Source organism: Procambarus clarkii, chromosome 37 (assembly GCF_040958095.1).
Source record: "Procambarus clarkii isolate CNS0578487 chromosome 37, FALCON_Pclarkii_2.0, whole genome shotgun sequence".
In the NCBI taxonomy this organism is placed as follows: domain Eukaryota; kingdom Metazoa; phylum Arthropoda; class Malacostraca; order Decapoda; family Cambaridae; genus Procambarus; species Procambarus clarkii.
This window is the reverse complement of record NC_091186.1, coordinates 9,223,675-9,247,673: the sequence shown is the minus strand read 5'-3', so window position 1 is coordinate 9,247,673 and position 23,999 is coordinate 9,223,675. Positions and strand designations below refer to the sequence as shown.

At 41.2% G+C, this 23,999-nt stretch overlaps 3 protein-coding genes across 3 annotated transcripts; 1 reads left to right on the top strand and 2 right to left on the bottom strand.

Annotated features, from left to right (window-relative positions):
* Positions 1–1,500: 1,500 nt before the first annotated feature.
* On the bottom strand, positions 1,501–3,198 carry LOC138372020 (uncharacterized). Its single transcript, XM_069337087.1, has 4 exons — positions 2,903–3,198; positions 2,538–2,633; positions 2,184–2,291; positions 1,501–1,878 (listed from the first exon to the last, which is right to left on the bottom strand). The coding sequence occupies exons 1-4, from the start codon at positions 3,172–3,174 to the stop codon at positions 1,809–1,811; spliced, it is 546 nt and encodes a 181-aa protein (XP_069193188.1). The 5' UTR covers positions 3,175–3,198; the 3' UTR covers positions 1,501–1,808.
* Positions 3,199–3,512: 314 nt separating this feature from the next.
* Positions 3,513–4,436, bottom strand: LOC138372121 (protein roadkill-like). The gene has a single exon (XM_069337434.1). It carries the CDS (start codon positions 4,434–4,436, stop codon positions 3,513–3,515), a length of 924 nt encoding a protein of 307 aa, XP_069193535.1.
* Positions 4,437–6,761: 2,325 nt separating this feature from the next.
* On the top strand, positions 6,762–8,435 carry LOC138371939 (uncharacterized). Its single transcript, XM_069336981.1, has 4 exons — positions 6,762–7,066; positions 7,299–7,394; positions 7,640–7,747; positions 8,049–8,435. Exons 1-4 carry the CDS (start codon positions 6,795–6,797, stop codon positions 8,116–8,118), a joined length of 546 nt encoding a protein of 181 aa, XP_069193082.1. The 5' UTR covers positions 6,762–6,794; the 3' UTR covers positions 8,119–8,435.
* The last annotated feature ends 15,564 nt before the right edge of the window (positions 8,436–23,999 follow it).

Here is a 23,999-nt window from a genome sequence, read left to right as displayed (position 1 = left end):
ACCTTGACCTACATGGGGGACCTTGACCTACATGGGGGACCTTGACCTACATGGGGGACCTTGACCTACATGGGGGACCTTGACCTACATGGGGGACCTTGATCTACATGGGGGACCTTGACCTACATGGGAGACCTTGACCTACATGGGGGACCTTGACCTACATGGGGGACCTTGACCTACATGGGAGACCTTGACCTACATGGGGGACCTTGACCTACATGGGGGACCTTGACCTACATGGGGGATCCTGACCTACATGGGGGACCTTGACCTACATGGGGGACCTTGACCTACATGGGGGACCTTGACCTACATGGGGGACCTTGACCTACATGGGAGACCTTGACCTACATGGGGGACCTTGACCTACATGGGGGACCTTGACCTACATGGGGGACCTTGACCTACATGGGAGACCTTGACCTACATGGGGGACCTTGACCTACATGGGGGACCTTGACCTACATGGGGGACCTTGACCTACATGGGGGACCTTGACACGGGTCAATGCTATTTCGACGGACCGAGACGTCGTCGTGTCTTCATCTTGTGGTGTATGGTCTGGTCATCATATCTTCAGCCACGTTATTGTGACTCACAGTCTGCTATTTCTACTTTCCTGATAATTTATTGTGTTAATGTTTGAAAGTATTGTTAGGTTTGTTGCTCTGAATACTTTAAAAGGTGGTAAAATGTTTTAATGGGTTGTTGTGTTAATGTTTAAGTATTGTTAGGTTTGTTGCTCTGAATACTTTAAAAGGTGGTAAAATGTTTTAATGGGTTGTGTTAATGTTTAAGAATGTTTTATTAATATAAATATCAGCATATTCACGGCTGTGTGAATACTGTATAAATAATATCTACGACACACGAAGCGAGACAAGTGATTTTACCCAACCACTTGAGCTGGACGGTAGAGCGATGGACTGGCTTCATGCAGGTCGGCGTTCAATCCTGGACAGTCCACAAGTGGTTGGGCACCATTCCTTCCTTCCCGTCCCATCCCAAATCCTTATCCTGACCCCTTCCCAGTGCTATATAGTCGTAATGGTTTGGAGCTTTCTCCTCATAGTTCATTAATTCATTCATTGAGAGATGATTGAGGTGTGTGTGTGTGTGTGTGTGTGTGTGTGTGTGTGTGTGTGTGTGTGTGTGTGTGTGTGTGTGTGTGTGTGTGTGTGTGTGTGTGTGTGTGTGTGTGTGCTCCGTGCTCCGTGCTCCAGCATCTCCGTCACGTCACATTGGCTCTTGACGTTTCCGATATTCCTGCTGGTAATTTGCTCCTTCGTCGAAGCGTCAAGATGCTCATCCATCAAGACGGTACACGAGTAAGGAACAGCAACAACAAGAGGGGAAGATATGGCAGTACTTGTAACATGCTTGTAACATGGCTTGTAACGTCACCCTCACCAGACTTTGGTCAGCATGTGAGCATAACAAAGTAACACAAGAGACCAACTTACTAAAGATTATCCAGATAATAATAATAAGCCGTTCTATTGTTAAATTTATTTAAATACGTCTATAATATTGTTCAATGATAACATTATGGGCAATATTGAACTAATGTTCATAATGAAATGATGAAAGAAATAACAATGTATTGTAGAATTCGAACCCCTAGACTAAGAATTCCTTGTGACTCCACACTCCCAGTTGCTTCCAGGCCAAGGTAGGCCTATTAGTATAAGAGGCATTGACAGGACTTTTTAGACGCGGGTCTCTGGAGGCCCTCTAGTAACACTGGAGAGGAACGCTGGCATCTTAAGAACACACTCAACTTTCACTTCTTCACAAGACGTTATTTACAAGTTCTCTGTGGATCTCCTCTTCCGGCCGAACGTGTGACTGAAACCAACTCCAAAATTGTTGGATCTGTTGGAAATAAAGTTTTGTTGTAACATTTAAATGAGAAATAATAATTAATGAAGGTTCCTCACGAGACAAACTTTGAGCTGCGATGAAAATATCAAATATAATCTTACGAGGAAACGCAGACTTTATAACACTTATAAACTGTATATGAATACATGACAGAATCTATAGTAATGACACTGGCGGATGTTGTAATGGATCATTTGCTCATGTTTATAGAAAAGGGTATAGCAGGTGTTTAGACTGAAGGGTGTAACAGGTGTTAACAGCGAAGTGTGACGAGAACAGCTGGAAGAGAGGCCTACCTGCGGCCTCCACCCCGGGAGTGTTGAAAACCGGCGGTGAAGGAGGTCTGTTTGTTGGGCTTGAACTCGTAACCCAAATTGGCTCCCACGTTCCTCTCGCTCCCAAGGCTGCATCATGGTATACAGATTACTACATTATCTGTGCTACTGTATAATTTATTGTACTGAATCTTTGTTTATATGATCTATAAATAGATAAATATTTATCAACAAAACAAAAACTGTACTAAATTAACAAAGCTTTACCTGTCCATTTTACTCTTTATATATTTCAACTTTGAGTTAAAATACTGAGCCAAAGTGTACCAACAGTTTGCAATAACAATGATAAACAGTGGAATATGGTTGTATTACCCGGGAACTTTGGTGCGGTCAACACTGAGGCCGCCTTGGATTGTGTGTTTGTCGAAGGTGTGACCCAAGTTGATGCTAGCGCTGTCTCGCCGAGCCCTGCAACACATGCAACACTTCATATGTTATAGTTTCCCAGACCCTTTCAACACACTACATGTCATAGTCCCTAGACCTTTACAATACAGTCAACACACTACATATTATAGTCCCCTGAGCCTTGCAACTCATAGAAAACACTACACATGTTAGTCCTATTACACCTCTCTGCCTTTCTAATAACATTTACAGAACTCTTCCTCCAATGATTTTATTAGCAATTCGTAACACAAGTATAATATATTAAGCTGTGAGGAGAGTCCACTTACCCACCACCCAGGTGTTCAGTGTTGGCGGATCCGGATACTGTGGTCTGTCGCTTTCTTCGTTCATGACTCAAACCATCTTCACCAGAGTTTAGGGACGGTTCTCGTCCCTCGTCTTGCACCAAATATGAATCAAGCTCCTCGTCCGACGTGTAAATTGGCGCCAGATTGGTATCTTGTGTTGGTGTGTTGGTGAGCTGCAGTGACGAGCCCTGGAGGGGGCTGCCTGTCACCACTGCTAGGAGCAGGGCGCTCACTGTGAGTGTTGTCTGCATGTTAGACTCTTGTTGAGGACAGTGGTGACGGACTGTTGGCTCCAGCAGGTTATATAGATCAGGATAACCAATGGGAATCTCCCGCACCCACCGACAGCATAAATAACCATTTCAGAATTTCGGGAACTTGCCGTTGATCTCACACAATGCTTCATGGGGCACTCCGGAACCAGTTTTCCGAGAGCTCTGAGTTCATGCCGCTAGTAAAATATATTTACACAATAATTGGATCTTGCTTATGCGTCAGCATTTTTTCTTTTTCTTTTTTGTAGATAAGAATATATTTGATCCTTTTCGTTTTATTTTGAACATTTTCATGGCTCGTTGAGATTCCTCCTCTAGACTGATGATATTCTGAAGGCGGGAGAAGGGCGGAGTGCTGGAGGATGATGACGGTGAAGGTGAGTGCTGGAGGATGATGACGGTGAAGGTGAGTACTGGAGGATGATGACGGTGAAGGTGAGTGCTGGAGGATGATGACGGTGAAGGTGAAGGTGAGTGCTGGAGGATGATGACGGTGAAGGTGAGTGCTGGAGGATGATGACGGTGAAGGTGAGTGCTGGAGGATGATGACGGTGAAGGTGAAGGTGAGTGCTGGAGGATGATGACGGTGAAGGTGAGTGCTGGAGGATGATGACGGTGAAGGTGAGTACTGGAGGATGATGACGGTGAAGGTGAGTGCTGGAGGATGATGACGGTGAAGGTGAGTGCTGGAGGATGATGACGGTGAAGGTGAGTGCTGGAGGATGATGACGGTGAAGGTGAGTGCTGGAGGATGATGACGGTGAAAGTGAGTGCTGGAGGATGATGACGGTGAAGGTGAGTGCTGGAGGATGATGACGGTGAAGCTGAGTGCTGGAGGATGATGACGGTGAAGGTGAGTGCTGGAGGATGATGACGGTGAAGGTGAGTGCTGGAGGATGATGACGGTGAAGATGAGTGCTGGAGGATGATGACGGTGAAGGTGAGTGCTGGAGGATGATGACGGTGAAGGTGAGTGCTGGATGATGATGACAGTGAAGGTGAGTGCTGGAGGATGATGACGGTGAAGGTGAGTGCTTGAGGATGATGACGGTGAAGGTGAGTGCTTGAGGATGATGACGGTGAAGGTGAGTGCTGGAGGATGATGACGGTGAAGGTGAGTGCTGGAGGATGATGACGGTGAAGGTGAGTGATGGAGGATGATGACGGTGAAGGTGAGTGCTGGAGGATGACGGGGCAAGGTGAGTGTACCGACCTCTTTGTATTGGTTCTGGAAGCATTTTTTGCGTGTGTTGCTGAGTGAGGGTTATCGGCGCACGCCTTCCTGGTGTGTGTGTGACGTGTGTGAGGTCCTGTGTTATTGTGCACCCCATACTCCTCCTCCTCCTTCCCTCTCTCCCACCCTCTCCATCTTTCTCCCCTCTCCATATTTCATACTTCTCGTCTCTTTCCACCCCTCACTCTCTCTCTCTCTCTCTCTCTCTCTCTCTCTCTCTCTCTCTCTCTCTCCTTTCCCCTATTTAAATATCCTCCATTCTACTTCTCGCTCTTCAAACTCCCTCTCTCTTCTCTTATCTTTCCTTCTCTCTCTCTCTCTCTCTATCTCTACCTGCCTCTATCTGTCTGTCTGTCTCTGTGTGTTGTTGTAAGTCCGTCTCTGCTTTTCAATTTGTCTTCTTCTGGCTCTCTCGTTGCCCTGGGCGACCCGGTCTCTGCACTTGTCGCTCTTTGGTCTTTTGTAATCCTAATTAGTTTATCGCCCAATTCTCAGGAACTTCAGTCCACCTTTGCCCCACGAACCAAGGGTTGCCAAGCCAATCGGAACAAAACTGTAGCAATGTGCCAGACCTCTGTATCAAGTGGCTTGCTGGGTTACCCTGAAAGCAGCTTCGCCAGCTCCATCGATTGCTCTGTATTGAAGGTATAGGTACTGACCAGTGTGGAGGCACGTGTGTAGTCCCACATCACTAGCTTACCATCCTTCCAGGTGTTATACTCAAATTCTATGTCAGTTGAAATGTAACCAATCACAGGCAAGGAGGCCTCTTACGTCATGCCAGACAGAGGAGCATCAGCAATGCTCCCAGCAGCCTCAGTTCTCTCTCAGACCCAGACTAAGGTGGACCTCGGTTGGCCAGATATATACCTTGTTGTCTCGGTCAATAAATATATACAGGAGCGACTACTGTGTCTACATTCAACCCGAACAAGGCAAACGAATACAGGGGAAGCATGGCGACCCCGACCGAACACTTCTGAGTGCCGCTGGAGCTGTATAGGTGCTGTTATCTTTGTGACGGGCAGCGGACTGTGGCGAGGCTCCTCTTGATGACGCCATAGATTTCTTAAGGTCTTGCAGTCTTGCCCCCTATGATTTACAGCATATGACTGTGATGGCTGTATTGATCTGCCTAATTCTTTTCCATAGCTACACCTGTCTACGGTGAGGACAGGGACGGCAAGACGAAGGGCTACACCAATACGATGAGTGTCGTGATTAAAGAGATTTCCCAGAGTTGAGTTGAGTACGGCAGATTATAAATTCCCTGCATGGGGTGTGAATTTTCCACTAGGAGGCGGTCTTTGTTCTCGCAAATGCATTTTCGAGCATTATTTAGGTAAACTTTTCCCTTATGGGACTCTCCTAGTGAGCTTGTCTGTGATCTTTTGGCGCTGGTGGTCGGGGCGAGGGGTGGGTGGGCCAGCTAGTGTGTATCCCACTAACTGGCTCCTTCGGTAACCTCTACATCGTGAGCTCCTTCCGGGTCCCTCATGTGCTCTGTCAGGATCTTCACTACTAATTAGCAGGCAGCGATGTACGAGGATAAGAATGCTGGTAGTGATACCTCTGTTGCATTGCGCATGCTTACTGCACATGTATAAGTCTGACTGTTGTGTTGCTTGATCCCACTCTCGTCTAAGACTAGGTTGAATGCCTTCCTGAATATATTTACTCACACGAGTCGAGGAAATATAAGGACATGCTCGTACCCTGTGCAAGTAGTACGAGCATGTCCAACAAGAGAAATGCTCTGAAAGAAGGTTTGGAAGCCACCACGAGCCACAACTTTAAAGCCAGTTTCGGCAAAGAATTCAAACGTCAGAATAGTTAGAATATTAACGCAACATGTAAACCACGGCTTGTACGGGGGGAGGGGGGGGGCATTAAGAGCTAAACATCCGTCCCTCGAAGACACGTATAGGTATGTACTGTTAGGTGAGGTAATAACAGTATATATGGAGTCAGTCTCTGGATGACCATACTGCCTCAGCATTATCGTAGACTAGGTTATAATGCTTCCATACAGACTCCTTAATTTAACATTTTACTCAAACATGTATAATGATAATATACTATGAAATGTATAAATAGATACAAGTCGATGATTGCCTTCCAAAAAATCTAAAAATATTTATTTTTACTTCAGCAGAGGGAACGTTTCAATAACACTGGGAAAATAGTGACGGGAACTCCAAGCAGGACAGATTGTTGCGTCTCACAGTCAAGGACACGATCAGACAATGACAACAAATCATTTTGCTGTTGTTGGTTGAAGGTATTTCCCACAATTTGTCCAGGAGTATATAACCTCCTGGAGCCGAGAGTCCGTCACCACTGTCCTCAGCAAGAGTCTAACATGCAGACAACACTCACAGTGAGCGCCCTGCTCCTAGCAGTGGTGACAGGCAGCCCCCTCCAGGGCTCGTCGCTGCAGCTCACCAGCACACCAACACAAGATACCAATCTGGCGCCAATTTACACGTCGGACGAGGAGCTTGATCCATATTTGGTGCATGACGAGGGACGAGAACCGTCCCTAAACTCTGGTGAAGTTGGTTTGAGTCATGAACGAAGAAAGCGACAGACCACAGTATCCGGATCCGCCAACACTGAACACCGGGGTGGTGGGTAAGTGGACTCTCCTCACAGCATAATATATTATACTTGTGTAACGAATTGCTAATAAAAACCTTAGAGGAAGAGTTGTGTAAATGTTATAAAAAAGGCAGAGAGGTGTAATAAGACTAACATGTGTAGTGTTCTATGTGTTGCAAGGCTCAGGGGACTATAATATGTAGTGTGTTCTCTGTATTGCACGGGTCTGGGGACTGTGATATATGAAGTGTTGCATGTGTTGCAGGGCTCGGCGAGACAGCGCTAGCATCAACTTGGGTCACACCTTCGACAAACACACAATCCAAGGCGGCCTCAGTGTTGACCACACCAAAGTTCCCGGGTAAGACAACCATATTCCACTGTTTATCATTGTTATTGTAAACTGTTGGTACACTTTGGCTCAGTATTTTAACTCAAAGTTGAAATATATAAACAGTAAAATGTACAAATTAAGATTCGTTAATATAGCACAGTTTTTATATTTTGATAAATATTCATCTATATATAGATCATATAAACAAATATTTAGTACAATAAATTATACAGTAGCACAGATAATGTAGTAATCTGTATACCATGATGCAGCCTTGGGAGCGAGAGGAACGTGGGAGCCAATTTGGGTTACGAGTTCAAGCCCAACAAACAGACCTCCATCACCGCCGGTTTTCAACACTCCCGGGGTGGAGGCGGCAGGTAGGCCTCTCTTCCAGCTGTTCTCGTCACACTTCGCTGTTAACACCTGTTACACCCTTCAGTCTAAACACCTGCTACACCCTTCACTGTAAACATGTGCAATTTGCCCCAGTACAACATTCGTCAGTGTCATTACTATAGATCCTGTCATGTATTGATATACAGTTTGTAAGTGGCATATAGTCTTCCTTTCCACGTAAGATTATATTTGATGTTTTCAGCTAAAAGTTTGTCTCGTGAAGAACCTTCATTAATTAATATTTCTCTCTTAAATGTTAAAACAAAACTTTATTTCCAACAGGTCCAACAGTTTTGGACTTGGTTTCAGTCACACGTTCGGCCGGAAGAGGAGAGCCACAGAGAACTTGTAAATAACGTCTTGTGAAGAAGTGAAAGTTGAGTGTGTTCTTGAGATGCCAGCGTTCCTCTCCAGTATTACTAGAGGGCCTCCAGAGACCCACGTCTAACTAGTCCTGTCAATGCCTCTCATAGGCCTACTTAGGCCTGGAAGCAATTGGTACTGTGGGTGAGAGGGAATTCCTCGTCCAGGGATTCGAATCCTACTCTGCATTAATAATTTTGGATATGTTGTATTAAGGCATTACGAACTTTAGTTTGATTATGACTTTAGTATTGATATTGTCTCTTATTTTATTTTTCTTCAATAAATGAATAATTGAATTCAAAAGTGTCTATTTTTGTTTCAAAAAAGAGCACTAAGTTAGTCTTTCTTCATAATTAGCAAAAATAAAATTTTGTGTATTTTTTATTTAAAATACTTACAAAAATACAAATATTTTGGGTAACAAATAACTTTTGTGAAAAAATTACAGATTACTACGAGGTAAACCATCTGTAATAATGCTCAAACTTACACTTTATACTGACACTAAACTGATGCAAACCTGAATTATGCTCAGGGGTAAAGTATACTTTCTCGGTAAACTATCGTATCGGGCTTAATAACAAAAAAGGCACACTTGTAGTTAGTTTTTTATTTACATTTTGCAATCCTTCAGATAGAATAGAGCAGCAGCCGTATAGTGTTGTGTATACCTAAGCCTGTTAATAATAAAAAAGAGTCAATCAACTTCCCGACCCTTCACCATCTTCTCTAACTTATTTGTTTATTTATTTGTATATATACAAGAAAGTACATTGGTATGGTGAGGATACACAATGCTCTCTAGAGTGGAGTACTGCTGCACAATGACAGCCCCTTTCAAAGCTGGAGAAATTGCTGACCTGGAGAGCGTGCAGAGATCCTTTACTGCTAGAATCCACTCAGTAAAACATCTAAACTATTGGTACCGACTAAAGAGCCTAAATCTGTACTCCCTTGAGCGCAGGCGGGAGAGATACATAATAATTTACACGTGGAAAATATTAGAGGGGCTGGTCCCAAACCTGCACACAGAAATAACATCACATGAGACCAGAAGACATGGCAGGATGTGCAGAATACCCCCGTTGAAAAGCGGAGGTGCGACAGGTACTCTGAGAGAACTCTATCAACATCAGAGGCCCGAGACTGTTCAACACGCTTCCGCTACACATAAGGGGCATAACTGGCCGACCCCTCAGTGTTCAAGAGAGAACTATCAACATCAGAGGCCCGAGACTGTTCAACACGCTTCCGCTACACATAAGGGGCATAACTGGCCGACCCCTCAGTGTTCAAGAGAGAACTATCAACATCACAGGCCCGAGACTGTTCAACACGCTTCCGCTACACATAAGGGACATAACTGGCCGACCCCTCAGTGTTCAAGAGAGAACTATCAACATCAGAGGCCCGAGACTGTTCAACACGCTTCCGCTACACATAAGGGACATAACTGGCCGACCCCTCAGTGTTCAAGAGAGAACTATCAACATCAGAGGCCCGAGACTGTTCAACACGCTTCCGCTACACATAAGGGACATAACTGGCCGACCCCTCACAGTGTTCAAGAGAGAACTGGATAAGCACCTCCAAAGGATACCTGATCAACTAGGCTGTGATTCATACGTCAGGCTGCAAGCAGCCGCGTCCAACAGTCTGGTTGATCAGTCCAGCAACCAGGAGGCCTGGTCGACGACCGGGCCGCGGGGACACTAAGCCCTGGAAGCACCTCAAGGTAACCTCAAGGTATACATAGCATAGTAATTACAATCTTGTAAAGTCACTAACTAGTACGTGCAGCGTTTCGGCTCAGTATTTTAACTCAAAGTTGAAATATATAAACAGTAAAATGCGCAAATAAGGCTTCGTTAATTTAGTAGTTTTTATTTTGTTGATAAATATTTATGTATGCTATGTAACTTTACTACCTTCCCTACCCTACACCACTTTCTCTCCCCTACACAACCTTTTTATCCTTCACCATTTTCCCTACCTTGCACCATCTTCCCTATTATTTGATCATAATGCTATTTCCCACAAAGGGGCCGGCCTTGGGGCTCGACCATTTTGTGTATACATGATATACACACTCACTCCACACATTCTCTTGTGCTAGTTACTCTTACAAAACCTTTTTCATAAATTCTAATCATGTTTTGAAACTCTTGTTTAGATAGACATAATGGAACCCGCAGAGGTATCACACCAGAAGTATTTCTCGATATTTCTCTGATATTTCTCGAGTCTGACTAAATCTAAACAAACGCGCCATACACAAAAACACCCAATATATATGGAACTCCCTCCTTAATTAATGAATTAAAAAATTGTCTAACATATAGTATACTTCATTCGATGCAACTGGTGTACAGGAGACCTTAACTGCTCGACCATCACGACCGTACAAAAGATGATGGTAGCCCAGGCTATTTGCCCATCATCCCGACGGCGCAGCTCTGCTGGTAGTCTTGGGCATAGTATTTTATCAAATCACCTCATTTTTGGGGTCACTTGAGCAAAACAAATGCGAACAAGCCTGAATGGTCCCAAGGCATATATGCAACTGAAAACTCAGTATGGGTTCGAGTCACTTCTGGGGTGTGGAGTTTTCAGTTGCATATATGCCTGGGGACCATTCAGGCTTGTTCGCAAATATATATATATATATATATATATATATATATATATATATATATATATATATATATATATATATATATATATATATATATATATATATATATATATATATATATATATATATGTCGTACCTAGTAGCCAGAACGCACTTCTCAGCCAACTATACCTTGAGGTTACCTTGAGGTGCTTCCGGGGCTTAGCGTCCCCGCGGCCCGGTCGTCGACCAGGCCTCCTGGTTGCTGGACTGATCAACCAGGATATAATCATATTTTCTCTAATTTTTTTCTTATGAAATGATAAAGCTACCCATTTCATTATGTATGAGGTCAATTTTTTTTTATTGGAGTTAAAATTAACGTAGGTATATGACCGAACCTAACCAACCATACCTAACCTAACCTAACCTATCTTTATAGGTTAGGTTAGGTTAGGTAGCCGAAAAAGTTAGGTTAGGTAGTTGAAAAAACATTAATTCATGAAAACTTGGCTTATTAGGCAAATCGGGCCTTGCATAGTAGGCTGAGAAGTGCGTTCTGGCTACTAGGTTACGACATATATATATATATATATATATATATATATATATATATATATATATATATATATATATATATATATATATATATATATATATATATATATATATATATATATGTCGTACCTAGTAGCCAGAACGCACTTCTCAGCCTACTATGCAAGGCCCAATTTGCCTAATAAGCCAAGTTTTCATGAATTAATGTTTTTTCGACGACCTAACCTACCTAACCTAACCTAACCTACCTTTTTCGGTTACCTAACCCAACCTAACCTATAAAGATAGGTTAGGTTAGGTTAGGTAGGGTTGGTTAGGTTCGGTCATATATCTACGTTAATTTTAACTATAATAAAACAAAATTGACCTCATACATAATGAAATGGGTAGTTTTATCATTTCATAAGAAAAAAAATTGAGAAAATATATTAATTCAGGAAAACTTGGCTTATTAGGCAAATCGGGCCTTGCATAGTAGGCTGAGAAGTGCGTTCTGGCTACTAGGTACGACATATATATACATATATATATATATATATATATATATATATATATATGTCGTACCTAGTAGCCAGAACTCACTTCTCAGCCTACTATTCAAGGCCCAATTTGCCTAATAAGCCAAGTTTTCATGAATTAATTGTTTTTCGACTACCTAACCTACCTAACCTAACCTAACCTAACTTTTTCCGCCACCTAACCTAACCTAACCTATAAAGATAGGTTAGGTTAGGTTAGGTAGGGCTGGTTAGGTTCGGTCATATATCTACGTTAATTTTAACTAAAATAAAAAAAAATTGCCCTTATACATAATGAAATGGGTAGCTTTATCATTTCATAAGAAAAAAATTAGCGAAAATATATTAATTCAGGAAAACTTGGCTTATTAGGCAAATCGGGCCTTGCATAGTAGGCGGATAAGTGCGTTCTGGCTATTAGGTACGACATATATATATATATATATATATATATATATATATATATATATATATATATGTCGTACCTAGTAGCCAGAATGCACTTCTCGGCCTACTATGCAAGGCCCGATTTGCCTAATAAGCCAAGTTTTCCTGAATTAATATATTTTCTCTATTTTTTTCTTATGAAATGATAAAGCTACTCATTTCATTAAGTATGAGGTCAATTTTTTTTTATTGGAGTTAAAATTAACGTAGATATATGACCGAACCTAACCAACCCTACCTAACCTAATCTAACCTATCTTTATAGGTTAGGTTAGGTTAGGTAGCCGAAAAAGTTAGGTTAGGTTAGGTTAGGTAGTCGAGAAAACATTAATTCATGAAAACTTGGCTTATTAGGCAAATCGGGCCTTGCATAGTAGGCTGAGAAGCGCATTCTGGCTACTAGGTACGACATATATATATATATATATATATATATGTCGTACCTAGTAGCCAGAACGCACTTCTATGCCTACTATGCAAGGCCCGATTTGCCTAATAAGCCAAGTTTTTCTGAATTAATATATTTTCTCTAATTTTTTTCTCATGAAATGATAAAGCTACCCATTTCATTATGTATGACGTCAATTTTTTTTATTGGAGTTAAAATTAACGTAGATATATGACCGAACCTAACCAACCCTACCTAACCTAACCTAACCTATCTTTATAGGTTAGGTTAGGTTAGGTAGCCGAAAAAGTTAGGTTAGGTTAGGTTAGGTAGGTTAGGTAGTCGAAAAACAATTAATTCATGAAAACTTGGCTTATTAGGCAAATCGAGCCTTGCATAGTAGGCTGACAAGTGCGTTCTGGCTACTAGGTACGACATATATATATATATATATATATATATATATATATATATATATATATATATATATGTCGTACCTAGTAGCCAGAACTCACTTCTCAGCCTACTATTCAAGGCCCGATTTGCCTAATAAGCCAAGTTTTACTGAATTAATATATTTTCTCTAATGTTTTTCTTATGAAATGATAAAGCTACCCATTTCATAATGTATGAGGTCAATTTTTTTTATTGGAGTTAAAATTAATGTAGATATGTGACCGAACCTAACCAACCCTACCTAACCTAACCTAACCTATCTTTATAGGTTAGGTTAGGTTAGGTAGCCGAAAACGTTAGGTTAGGTTAGGTTAGGTAGGTTAGGTAGTCGAAAAACAGTTAATTCATAAAAACTTGGCTTATTAGGCAAATCGAGCCTTGCATAGTAGGCTGAGAAGTGCGTTCTGGCTACTAGGTACGACATATATATATATATATATATATATATGTCGTACCTATATATATATATATATATATATATATATATATATATATATATATATATATATATATATATATATATATATATATATATATATATATATATATGTCGTACCTAGTAGCCAGAACGCACTTCTCAGCCTACTATGCAAGGCCCGATTTGCCTAATAAGCCAAGTTTTCATGAATTATTGTTTTTTCGACTACCTAACCTAACTTTTTCGGCTACCTAACCTAACCTAACCAACCTAACCTATAAAGATAGGTTAGGTTAGGTTAGGTATGGTTGGTTAGGTTCGGTCATATATCTACGTTAATTTTAACTCCAATAAAAAAAATTGACCTCATACATAATGAAATGGGTAGCTTTATCATTTCATAAGAAAAAAATTAGAGAAAATATATTAATTCAGGAAAACTTGGCTTAGTAGGCAAATCAGGTCTTGCATAGTAGGCCAAAAAGTGCGTTCTGGCTACTAGGTACGATATATATATATGGTACGATATATATATATATATATATATATATATATATATATATATATATATATATATATATATATATATATATATATATATGTATATATATATATATATATATGTATATATGTATATATATATATATGTATATATGTATATATATATATATATATATATATATATATATATATATATATATATATATATATATATATATATATATATATATATATATATATATATATATATATATGTATATATGTATATATATGTATATATGTATATATATGTATATATATATATATGTCGTACCTAATAGCCAGAACGCACTTCTCAGCCTACTATTCAAGGCCCGATTTGCCTAATAAGCCAAGTTTTCATGAATTAATGTTTTTTCGTCTACCAAACCTACCTAACCTAACCTAACCTAGCTTTTTTTGGCTACCTAACCTAACCTTACCTATAAATATAGGTTAGGTTACGTTAGGTAGGGTTGGTTAGGTTCGGTCATATATCTACGTTAATTTTAACTCCAATAAAAAAAATTGACCTCATACATAAAGAAAAGGGTTGCTTTATCATTTCATAAGAAAAAAATTATAGTAAATATATTAATTCAGGAAAACTTGGCTTATTAGGCAAATCGGGCCTTGAATAGTAGGCTGAGAAGTGAGTTCTGGCTACTAGGTACGACATATATATATATATATATATGTATATATGTATATATATGTATATATATATATATATAAATATATAAAACATAAATGCCCTATATAAAATATAGGGCATAAATACAATCTAAAAAAGTCAATTTTTTCTTCAATGTATCTAAGAGCTCTTCGAGTTGTGAGTCCAGAATTCTTAGATGAAGAATTTAAGAATATTGATTCGATTGGTCTTAAGCTTTGTTACCCACTGAATTTTTTGGAAGTTTGTCGTAACAAATCTCGTCGTACATATTATAATAATGTATGCAGTGAAAGGATTCGCCCAAAGAATGTGTTATGTTTACCATACTTCTCTGGGTTTGAGAATATTGTCAAGGCCTTGAAACTTTTTAATATAGATGTAATGTTTAGCTACGAAAACAGTAAGGAACAGCCCTCGTAGTGATAATTGCGTCATTTATAAAATTCCTTGTAAGGAATGTAATAAGTTCTATGTCGGGCAAACATCTAAAGATTTAAAATGTAGAATATCGCAACATAAGTACTCTGTAAGACATGGCCAATTGTCTAATGCTTTGTTTGTGCATTTGTCAGAAAAAGCTCACCAAATTGATTGGGAGAGTGCTTCTTCAATAACAAATTGTAAAAGCACCTATAACAGAAACATAATTGAATCTGCTTTGATACAGATGACCAAAGAAAGTAATTTGAATATTAGCAGTGGTCTATATAACTTAGATCCATTTCTAATAGATCAGCTAAAGGGCGATTTAAGTAAAATCATTGAAAAACATTTGTCTCACTAATTTATTGTATATATTTACTTCTTTATGTTATAATTACCTATATATTATGCTTGTATGTCTGCTGTATCAGATGGGCCATTGGGCTACATCGGATGGGCCAATTGGGTGCATCTGATGGGCCAATGGGCCGTCTGCGTTGTCCAAGTATTGTACCTCACCTTACTTCACCACTCCTTCCTGCCTATTTATACCCATCACTCGATCTGTAAAATGACCTTCTGAAGATGTATTTAATATACGAAAGTACTTAAGGAAATTTCCTGTTTCATTTTTCCTCCGTGGTCTGACATTGTCACATTCTTAATCACGTGTTTATTTTCGTGATATACACACACACACATATATATATATATATTGGTGTATACTGGCAGCAGGTTTTCTTTCAAACATGTTTCATTGAATATGACCGCATATTCTGTATTTATTATTTTCTGGTTTAGGGCTTCTATCCCTCTAACTATTTTCTTAGCATCAGGGCTTAATTGAAATAGGAGTTCTCCAAAACTCATTTTCGTACTTTTAAGGTGTAGAAAAGAAGTGATTTACTATAGAGTGTATTACACTTATTTGTATAATTTGCACGACGTTTCGAACCTCCATGGTTCATTCTCAAGTGAACAGATCTTACAATACTAGTTGATTTTATACCCGCATTAGGTCAGGTGATAATACAATGAAGGTGAAAACATGGGGGGATACATAAGGGATAAACATAGGGGCTGCAGAAGGCTTATTGGCCCATACGAGGCATCTCCTATCTAAACACAAATATTAATCCAGTGTAATTGGCCTGTTATGTTGGACATTGTCTTCTGTGTTGGCATCGATATGTTCTTGTCTTGTCCTAAGGACAAGACAAGAACATATCGATGCCAACACAGAAGACATAGGGGCTGCAGAAGGCTTATTGGCCCATACGAGGCATCTCCTATCTAAACACAAAGATTAATCCAGTGTAATTGGCCTGTTATGTTGGACATTGTCTTCTGTGTTGGCATCGATATGTTCTTGTCTTGTCCTAAGGACAAGACAAGAACATATCGATGCCAACACAGAAGACAATATATATATATATATATATATATATATATATATATATATATATATATATATATATATATATATATATATATATATATATATATGCCTATACTTGCATAAACCACAAGTGAAGATAAACAATCTTTGGACAACACCCACCAGTGGGACTCGAACCCAGAAAGCACAACTACCTTCCAGTAGCTGGCATAACTAGTATGCTTTAACCCACTACGCCATCAGACCTTACAAAAGAAGTAGATAGTTCGAGATATATATCTCAAACATCTCTACCTCCCGAAGGCACCAGATGAGTGAGGGGTCAATCTGCATTTTTCGTCAAGCCACTGTCAATGTGAGAGAACTCGTGTCCAGCTTATAAGCCTATACTTGCATAAACCACAAGTGAAGATAAACAATCTTTGGACAACACCCACCAGTGGGACTCGAACCCAGAAAGCACAACTACCTTCCAGTAGCTGGCATAACTAGTATGCTTTAACCCACTACGCCATCAGACCTTACAAAAGAAGTAGATAGTTCGAGATATATATCTCAAACATCTCTACCTCCCGAAGGCACCAGATGAGTGAGGGGTCAATCTGCATTTTTCGTCAAGCCACTGTCAATGTGAGAGAACTCGTGTCCAGCTTATAAGCCTATACTTGCATAAACCACAAGTGAAGATAAACAATCTTTGGACAACACCCACCAGTGGGACTCGAACCCAGAAAGCACAACTACCTTCCAGTAGCTGGCATAACTAGTATGCTTTAACCCACTACGCCATCAGACCTTACAAAAGAAGTAGATAGTTCGAGATATATATCTCAAACATCTCTACCTCCCGAAGGCACCAGATGAGTGAGGGGTCAATCTGCATTTTTCGTCAAGCCACTGTCAATGTGAGAGAACTCGTGTCCAGCTTATAAGCCTATACTTGCATAAACCACAAGTGAAGATAAACAATCTTTGGACAACACCCACCAGTGGGACTCGAACCCAGAAAGCACAACTACCTTCCAGTAGCTGGCATAACTAGTATGCTTTAACCCACTACGCCATCAGACCTTACAAAAGAAGTAGATAGTTCGAGATATATATCTCAAACATCTCTACCTCCCGAAGGCACCAGATGAGTGAGGGGTCAATCTGCATTTTTCGTCAAGCCACTGTCAATGTGAGAGAACTCGTGTCCAGCTTATAAGCCTATACTTGCATAAACCACAAGTGAAGATAAACAATCTTTGGACAACACCCACCAGTGGGACTCGAACCCAGAAAGCACAACTACCTTCCAGTAGCTGGCATAACTAGTATGCTTTAACCCACTACGCCATCAGACCTTACAAAAGAAGTAGATAGTTCGAGATATATATCTCAAACATCTCTACCTCCCGAAGGCACCAGATGAGTGAGGGGTCAATCTGCATTTTTCGTCAAGCCACTGTCAATGTGAGAGAACTCGTGTCCAGCTTATAAGCCTATACTTGCATAAACCACAAGTGAAGATAAACAATCTTTGGACAACACCCACCAGTGGGACTCGAACCCAGAAAGCACAACTACCTTCCAGTAGCTGGCATAACTAGTATGCTTTAACCCACTACGCCATCAGACCTTACAAAAGAAGTAGATAGTTCGAGATATATATCTCAAACATCTCTACCTCCCGAAGGCACCAGATGAGTGAGGGGTCAATCTGCATTTTTCGTCAAGCCACTGTCAATGTGAGAGAACTCGTGTCCAGCTTATAAGCCTATACTTGCATAAACCACAAGTGAAGATAAACAATCTTTGGACAACACCCACCAGTGGGACTCGAACCCAGAAAGCACAACTACCTTCCAGTAGCTGGCATAACTAGTATGCTTTAACCCACTACGCCATCAGACCTTACAAAAGAAGTAGATAGTTCGAGATATATATCTCAAACATCTCTACCTCCCGAAGGCACCAGATGAGTGAGGGGTCAATCTGCATTTTTCGTCAAGCCACTGTCAATGTGAGAGAACTCGTGTCCAGCTTATAAGCCTATACTTGCATAAACCACAAGTGAAGATAAACAATCTTTGGACAACACCCACCAGTGGGACTCGAACCCAGAAAGCACAACTACCTTCCAGTAGCTGGCATAACTAGTATGCTTTAACCCACTACGCCATCAGACCTTACAAAAGAAGTAGATAGTTCGAGATATATATCTCAAACATCTCTACCTCCCGAAGGCACCAGATGAGTGAGGGGTCAATCTGCATTTTTCGTCAAGCCACTGTCAATGTGAGAGAACTCGTGTCCAGCTTATAAGCCTATACTTGCATAAACCACAAGTGAAGATAAACAATCTTTGGACAACACCCACCAGTGGGACTCGAACCCAGAAAGCACAACTACCTTCCAGTAGCTGGCATAACTAGTATGCTTTAACCCACTACGCCATCAGACCTTACAAAAGAAGTAGATAGTTCGAGATATATATCTCAAACATCTCTACCTCCCGAAGGCACCAGATGAGTGAGGGGTCAATCTGCATTTTTCGTCAAGCCACTGTCAATGTGAGAGAACTCGTGTCCAGCTTATAAGCCTATACTTGCATAAACCACAAGTGAAGATAAACAATCTTTGGACAACACCCACCAGTGGGACTCGAACCCAGAAAGCACAACTACCTTCCAGTAGCTGGCATAACTAGTATGCTTTAACCCACTACGCCATCAGACCTTACAAAAGAAGTAGATAGTTCGAGATATATATCTCAAACATCTCTACCTCCCGAAGGCACCAGATGAGTGAGGGGTCAATCTGCATTTTTCGTCAAGCCACTGTCAATGTGAGAGAACTCGTGTCCAGCTTATAAGCCTATACTTGCATAAACCACAAGTGAAGATAAACAATCTTTGGACAACACCCACCAGTGGGACTCGAACCCAGAAAGCACAACTACCTTCCAGTAGCTGGCATAACTAGTATGCTTTAACCCACTACGCCATCAGACCTTACAAAAGAAGTAGATAGTTCGAGATATATATCTCAAACATCTCTACCTCCCGAAGGCACCAGATGAGTGAGGGGTCAATCTGTCCAGCTTATAAGCTGGACACGAGTTCTCTCACATTGACAGTGGCTTGACGAAAAATGCAGACTGACCCCTCACTCATCTGGTGCCTTCGGGAGGTAGAGATGTTTGAGATATATATCTCGAACTATCTACTTCTTTTGTAAGGTCTGATGGCGTAGTGGGTTAAAGCATACTAGTTATGCCAGCTACTGGAAGGTAGTTGTGCTTTCTGGGTTCGAGTCCCACTGGTGGGTGTTGTCCAAAGATTGTTTATCTTCACTTGTGGTTTATGCAAGTATAGGCTTATAAGCTGGACACGAGTTCTCTCACATTGACAGTGGCTTGACGAAAAATGCAGACTGACCCCTCACTCATCTGGTGCCTTCGGGAGGTAGAGATGTTTGAGATATATATCTCGAACTATCTACTTCTTTTGTAAGGTCTGATGGCGTAGTGGGTTAAAGCATACTAGTTATGCCAGCTACTGGAAGGTAGTTGTGCTTTCTAGGTTCGAGTCCCACTGGTGGGTGTTGTCCAAAGATTGTTTATCTTCACTTGTGGTTTATGCAAGTATAGGCTTATAAGCTGGACACGAGTTCTCTCACATTGACAGTGGCTTGACGAAAAATGCAGACTGACCCCTCACTCATCTGGTGCCTTCGGGAGGTAGAGATGTTTGAGATATATATCTCGAACTATCTACTTCTTTTGTAAGGTCTGATGGCGTAGTGGGTTAAAGCATACTAGTAATGCCAGCTACTGGAAGGTAGTTGTGCTTTCTGGGTTCGAGTCCCACTGGTGGGTGTTGTCCAAAGATTGTATATATATATATATATATATATATATATATATATATATATATATATATATATATATATATATATATATATATATACGTAGGTAGGCGTCCAACAGGGTGACCCCCTTGCTCCTCTCCTTTTCTGCTTAGTCATCAAACAAGTCACAGAGGTCCTGTCCAGCGAGCTTAACATCTGGTTCTTGGATGATGGTACCCTAGCTGGTTCCCAAGACTCCCTCCTGGAGGACATCAGAAAAATCCAGGAGCAAGGTGCAGTTTTAGGCCTCACCCTGAACCCTTCTAAATGTGAAATAATATGTTCCAACCAGGGCATCGTAGAGAGAATAGAGGGTCTTCTGCCAAATATCCATAAAACTAAACCTGAAGACAGCACACTCCTAGGAGCTCCCCTGGGGTTGAAAGCCATCGATGAGGTCCTTGATAAGAAAATCGCCGACCTTAAGAGGATGGATGGGAGGATTGAGGATATTGATGCTCATGATGCACTCTACCTCATCACCAGATGTCTGTCCCTCCCCAGGTTAACCTACTTTCTGAGGTGTTCACCATCTTACAGTAGCCAAAAACTAAGTGAGTATGACCGGTTACTGAAATCAATGCTAGAAAAAGCTCTTAACCTCTCTCTCGATGACCTACAGTGGAAACAAGCCTCTCTTCCCGTAAGACTTGGGGGCCTCGGAGTTCGAACAGCAACGCAAATCGCTGTTCCACCCTTCCTGTCCTCCTTATCAGCATCCGACGACCTTGTGAAGGAAATTCTACCTGCCCACTTACATCAGCTGGCAGGTGTACATGATCCCAATTTTACACGCTGTGCCACAGAGCGGGCCTCTCGTGCAGGCCAATCACCTCAACCACCATCCCCAAAAGCCCACAAGCAATCCAGCTGGGATGGTCCCATTGTAGACCAAGTTGCTGCAGAGTGCCTGGGTGCTGCAACAACACAACACGACATTGCTCGCCTCACAGCAGTAGCAGCACCACATGCAGGGGATTTCCTGTTAGCAACCCCAATGTCGGCAACTGGCACGCGTCTCACACCACACGCCCTCCGAATTGCTGTGGCCCTCCGCCTTGCTGCCCCAATCCACACCAGATATAGGTGTATTTGCGGCGAGGTGGTGGCTGACAGGTACGGCCACCATGGCCTACTCTGCCAAAGCACAGGGGGATGGCACTCGAGGCACAGTGAAGTTAACGACATCATCAAGAGGAGCCTCACCACAGCTGGATGCCCAGCTGAAAGAGAGCCCCGTTACCTAACGCCCAGTAACTCTGATGCTCTTATTGGTCGCCCGGATGGTATCACAGTGAACCCCTGGAAGAATGGCAAGCAGTTGGTATGGGACTACACGTGCGTATCAACCCTGGCTAACACCTACATTAACCTCAGTGTTGCACAACCAGGTGGCGCTGCCACCCACAGGGAAGCAGCCAAATCCCGTAAGTATAGAGAACTGGATCACCACTACAGTTTTGTCCCCATTGCTTCTGAGACACTCGGCGCCTGGGGTAAAAGTGCTACCAGTTTTTTGAAGGAACTGGGTTCTAGGCTCATTGAAACAACAAGGGACCCGAGAGCTGCAAGCTTTCTTTTCCAGCGCCTCAATGTGGCGATACAGAGGGGAAATGCGCACTGCATCCAGGGTTCCTGCCCGCCATCTGAGGAGCTGGAGGAACTCGACAACCTATGACAACCATCTTTGTAACCCATATGTAACTCCTTTTTTGTAACAAAGTTCAAATAAAGTAAATATATATGTGTACATACAAAAGAATAGGGGTGGTAGGAGAAGATAATATTAGTGTTCAGTGAGAAACCACAAGGTCTCCTCTGAATACTTTTTATTTTCTTCTCCGAGGCTATGGGTCCCCACATTGGCACCAGAGGTGGTACCCTCACTATATATATATATATATATATATATATATATATATATATATATATATATATATATATATATATATATATATATATATATATATATATATATTTAGGGGTACCACCACTGGTTTAATTAAAGGGACCCACATCCTCGAAGAAGAAAATAAATAGTGTCCAGAGAAGACCTTGTGGATTCTCACTGAATACTTTAATCTTTTCCTCTCCTACCACCCCTATTATTTTTTTGATTTTTTTTTATTTGATTTTATTGCAATGCTACAGTTTACAGAAAACACACACTTATACAACAATATACCAATCAGTGTTCGAAGACCTCGTCCAGCTCCTCGGGGGTCGGGTGCGTACCCTAGATACAGCACGCATTTCCCCTCTGAACAGCGACACTGAGGCGCTGAAGCATAAAACTGGCCGCTCTTGGGTCTCTAGTCTTCCCAATGAGTTCCTCGCCCAGTTCCTTCAGGAACTTAAGTGCACATTATCCCAGGCGCCCAGAGTCTCAGAGCCTATTGGCACGAACCTGTAACAACGTTCTAGGTGTTGGATATTTCCAACACCGAATACAACATTGTTGTATTCTTATTACTTATTACTAACCATACTAAATATTGTAGTAAGTAAAATTAACAACTCGTAGAATTCTCATGTACTAATAATTCATCTGTGCATTAGGCTAGAATTCTCACGTCACCTGACGCCAGTATTGCGTCAGATTTCCTTACAGTAAACACATTATATCCAATTTGTGTGAGAATTAAATACGATTCTCCATAATTAAAGCGTTCTGTATGATAACTGATTGCAGACGAATTGTCCTCTAACTAAAAGCCGAATAGAGCGTTAGAATCATAGCGTCTACCTCGCGATAGAGTTAACGTCATCAATGAATGCCATGGGGAGACATTAATTCCTCTCCCTTATATATTTACTATTCTTAAATTGGTAAATAATAATATTTTGTTCCTCTAAATAATAAACCCGTCCAGTCTTTAACGTTTCAAGCGCAAATGCGAGAAATATTAATGTTCGAGACAATAATTTGTTTTATGAACGCCGACTCGGCGTGGGTTGGAGGGACGCCATCCTCCTCAGTACGCGGACACGTGCAGAGCCGAAAGGAGGCAAAGCTGCACTTACCGTACTCATAAAAGACGCCATTGCCCAGCAAATAGGGCAGGTGTTATCCATCCTCAGATGAAAGCCGCCGCTGTGAGGCGTGAATGACCTTGCAGATAATATCTTCAACTAGTGCTGGTGTTAAATAAGGGACCCCTTGATTTGGTTCCTGACGACACGTGATCAGCCAACTTGAAGTGCATCACTATCCAGGATAGGTTCACCGGAGCCTGGGATGCGAAAATACGGCAATCTTAATACTTATACAGTGCCCACAGCTAAGTACTCCTTTATTTGATGCATCATTTACAGGTCTGATAATAGCAGGGTGATTTTTCGTTACGAAGCGTGATAACACCTAATAACAGGTGATTAGCATTTCATCTGTAAATCTTAACATTTTTGAATATAAATTGAGTAGTTAAATCAATTGCTACTGTTAGTTATTTATCTTGCAGCCCGAGAGAAAAATTCCTCATGCTGCCTTCTCCATGTTGAACCGTACCATTCGTCAGTGTACCGAATCTGGAGATTAAGAGGACTTCTATGGTTAT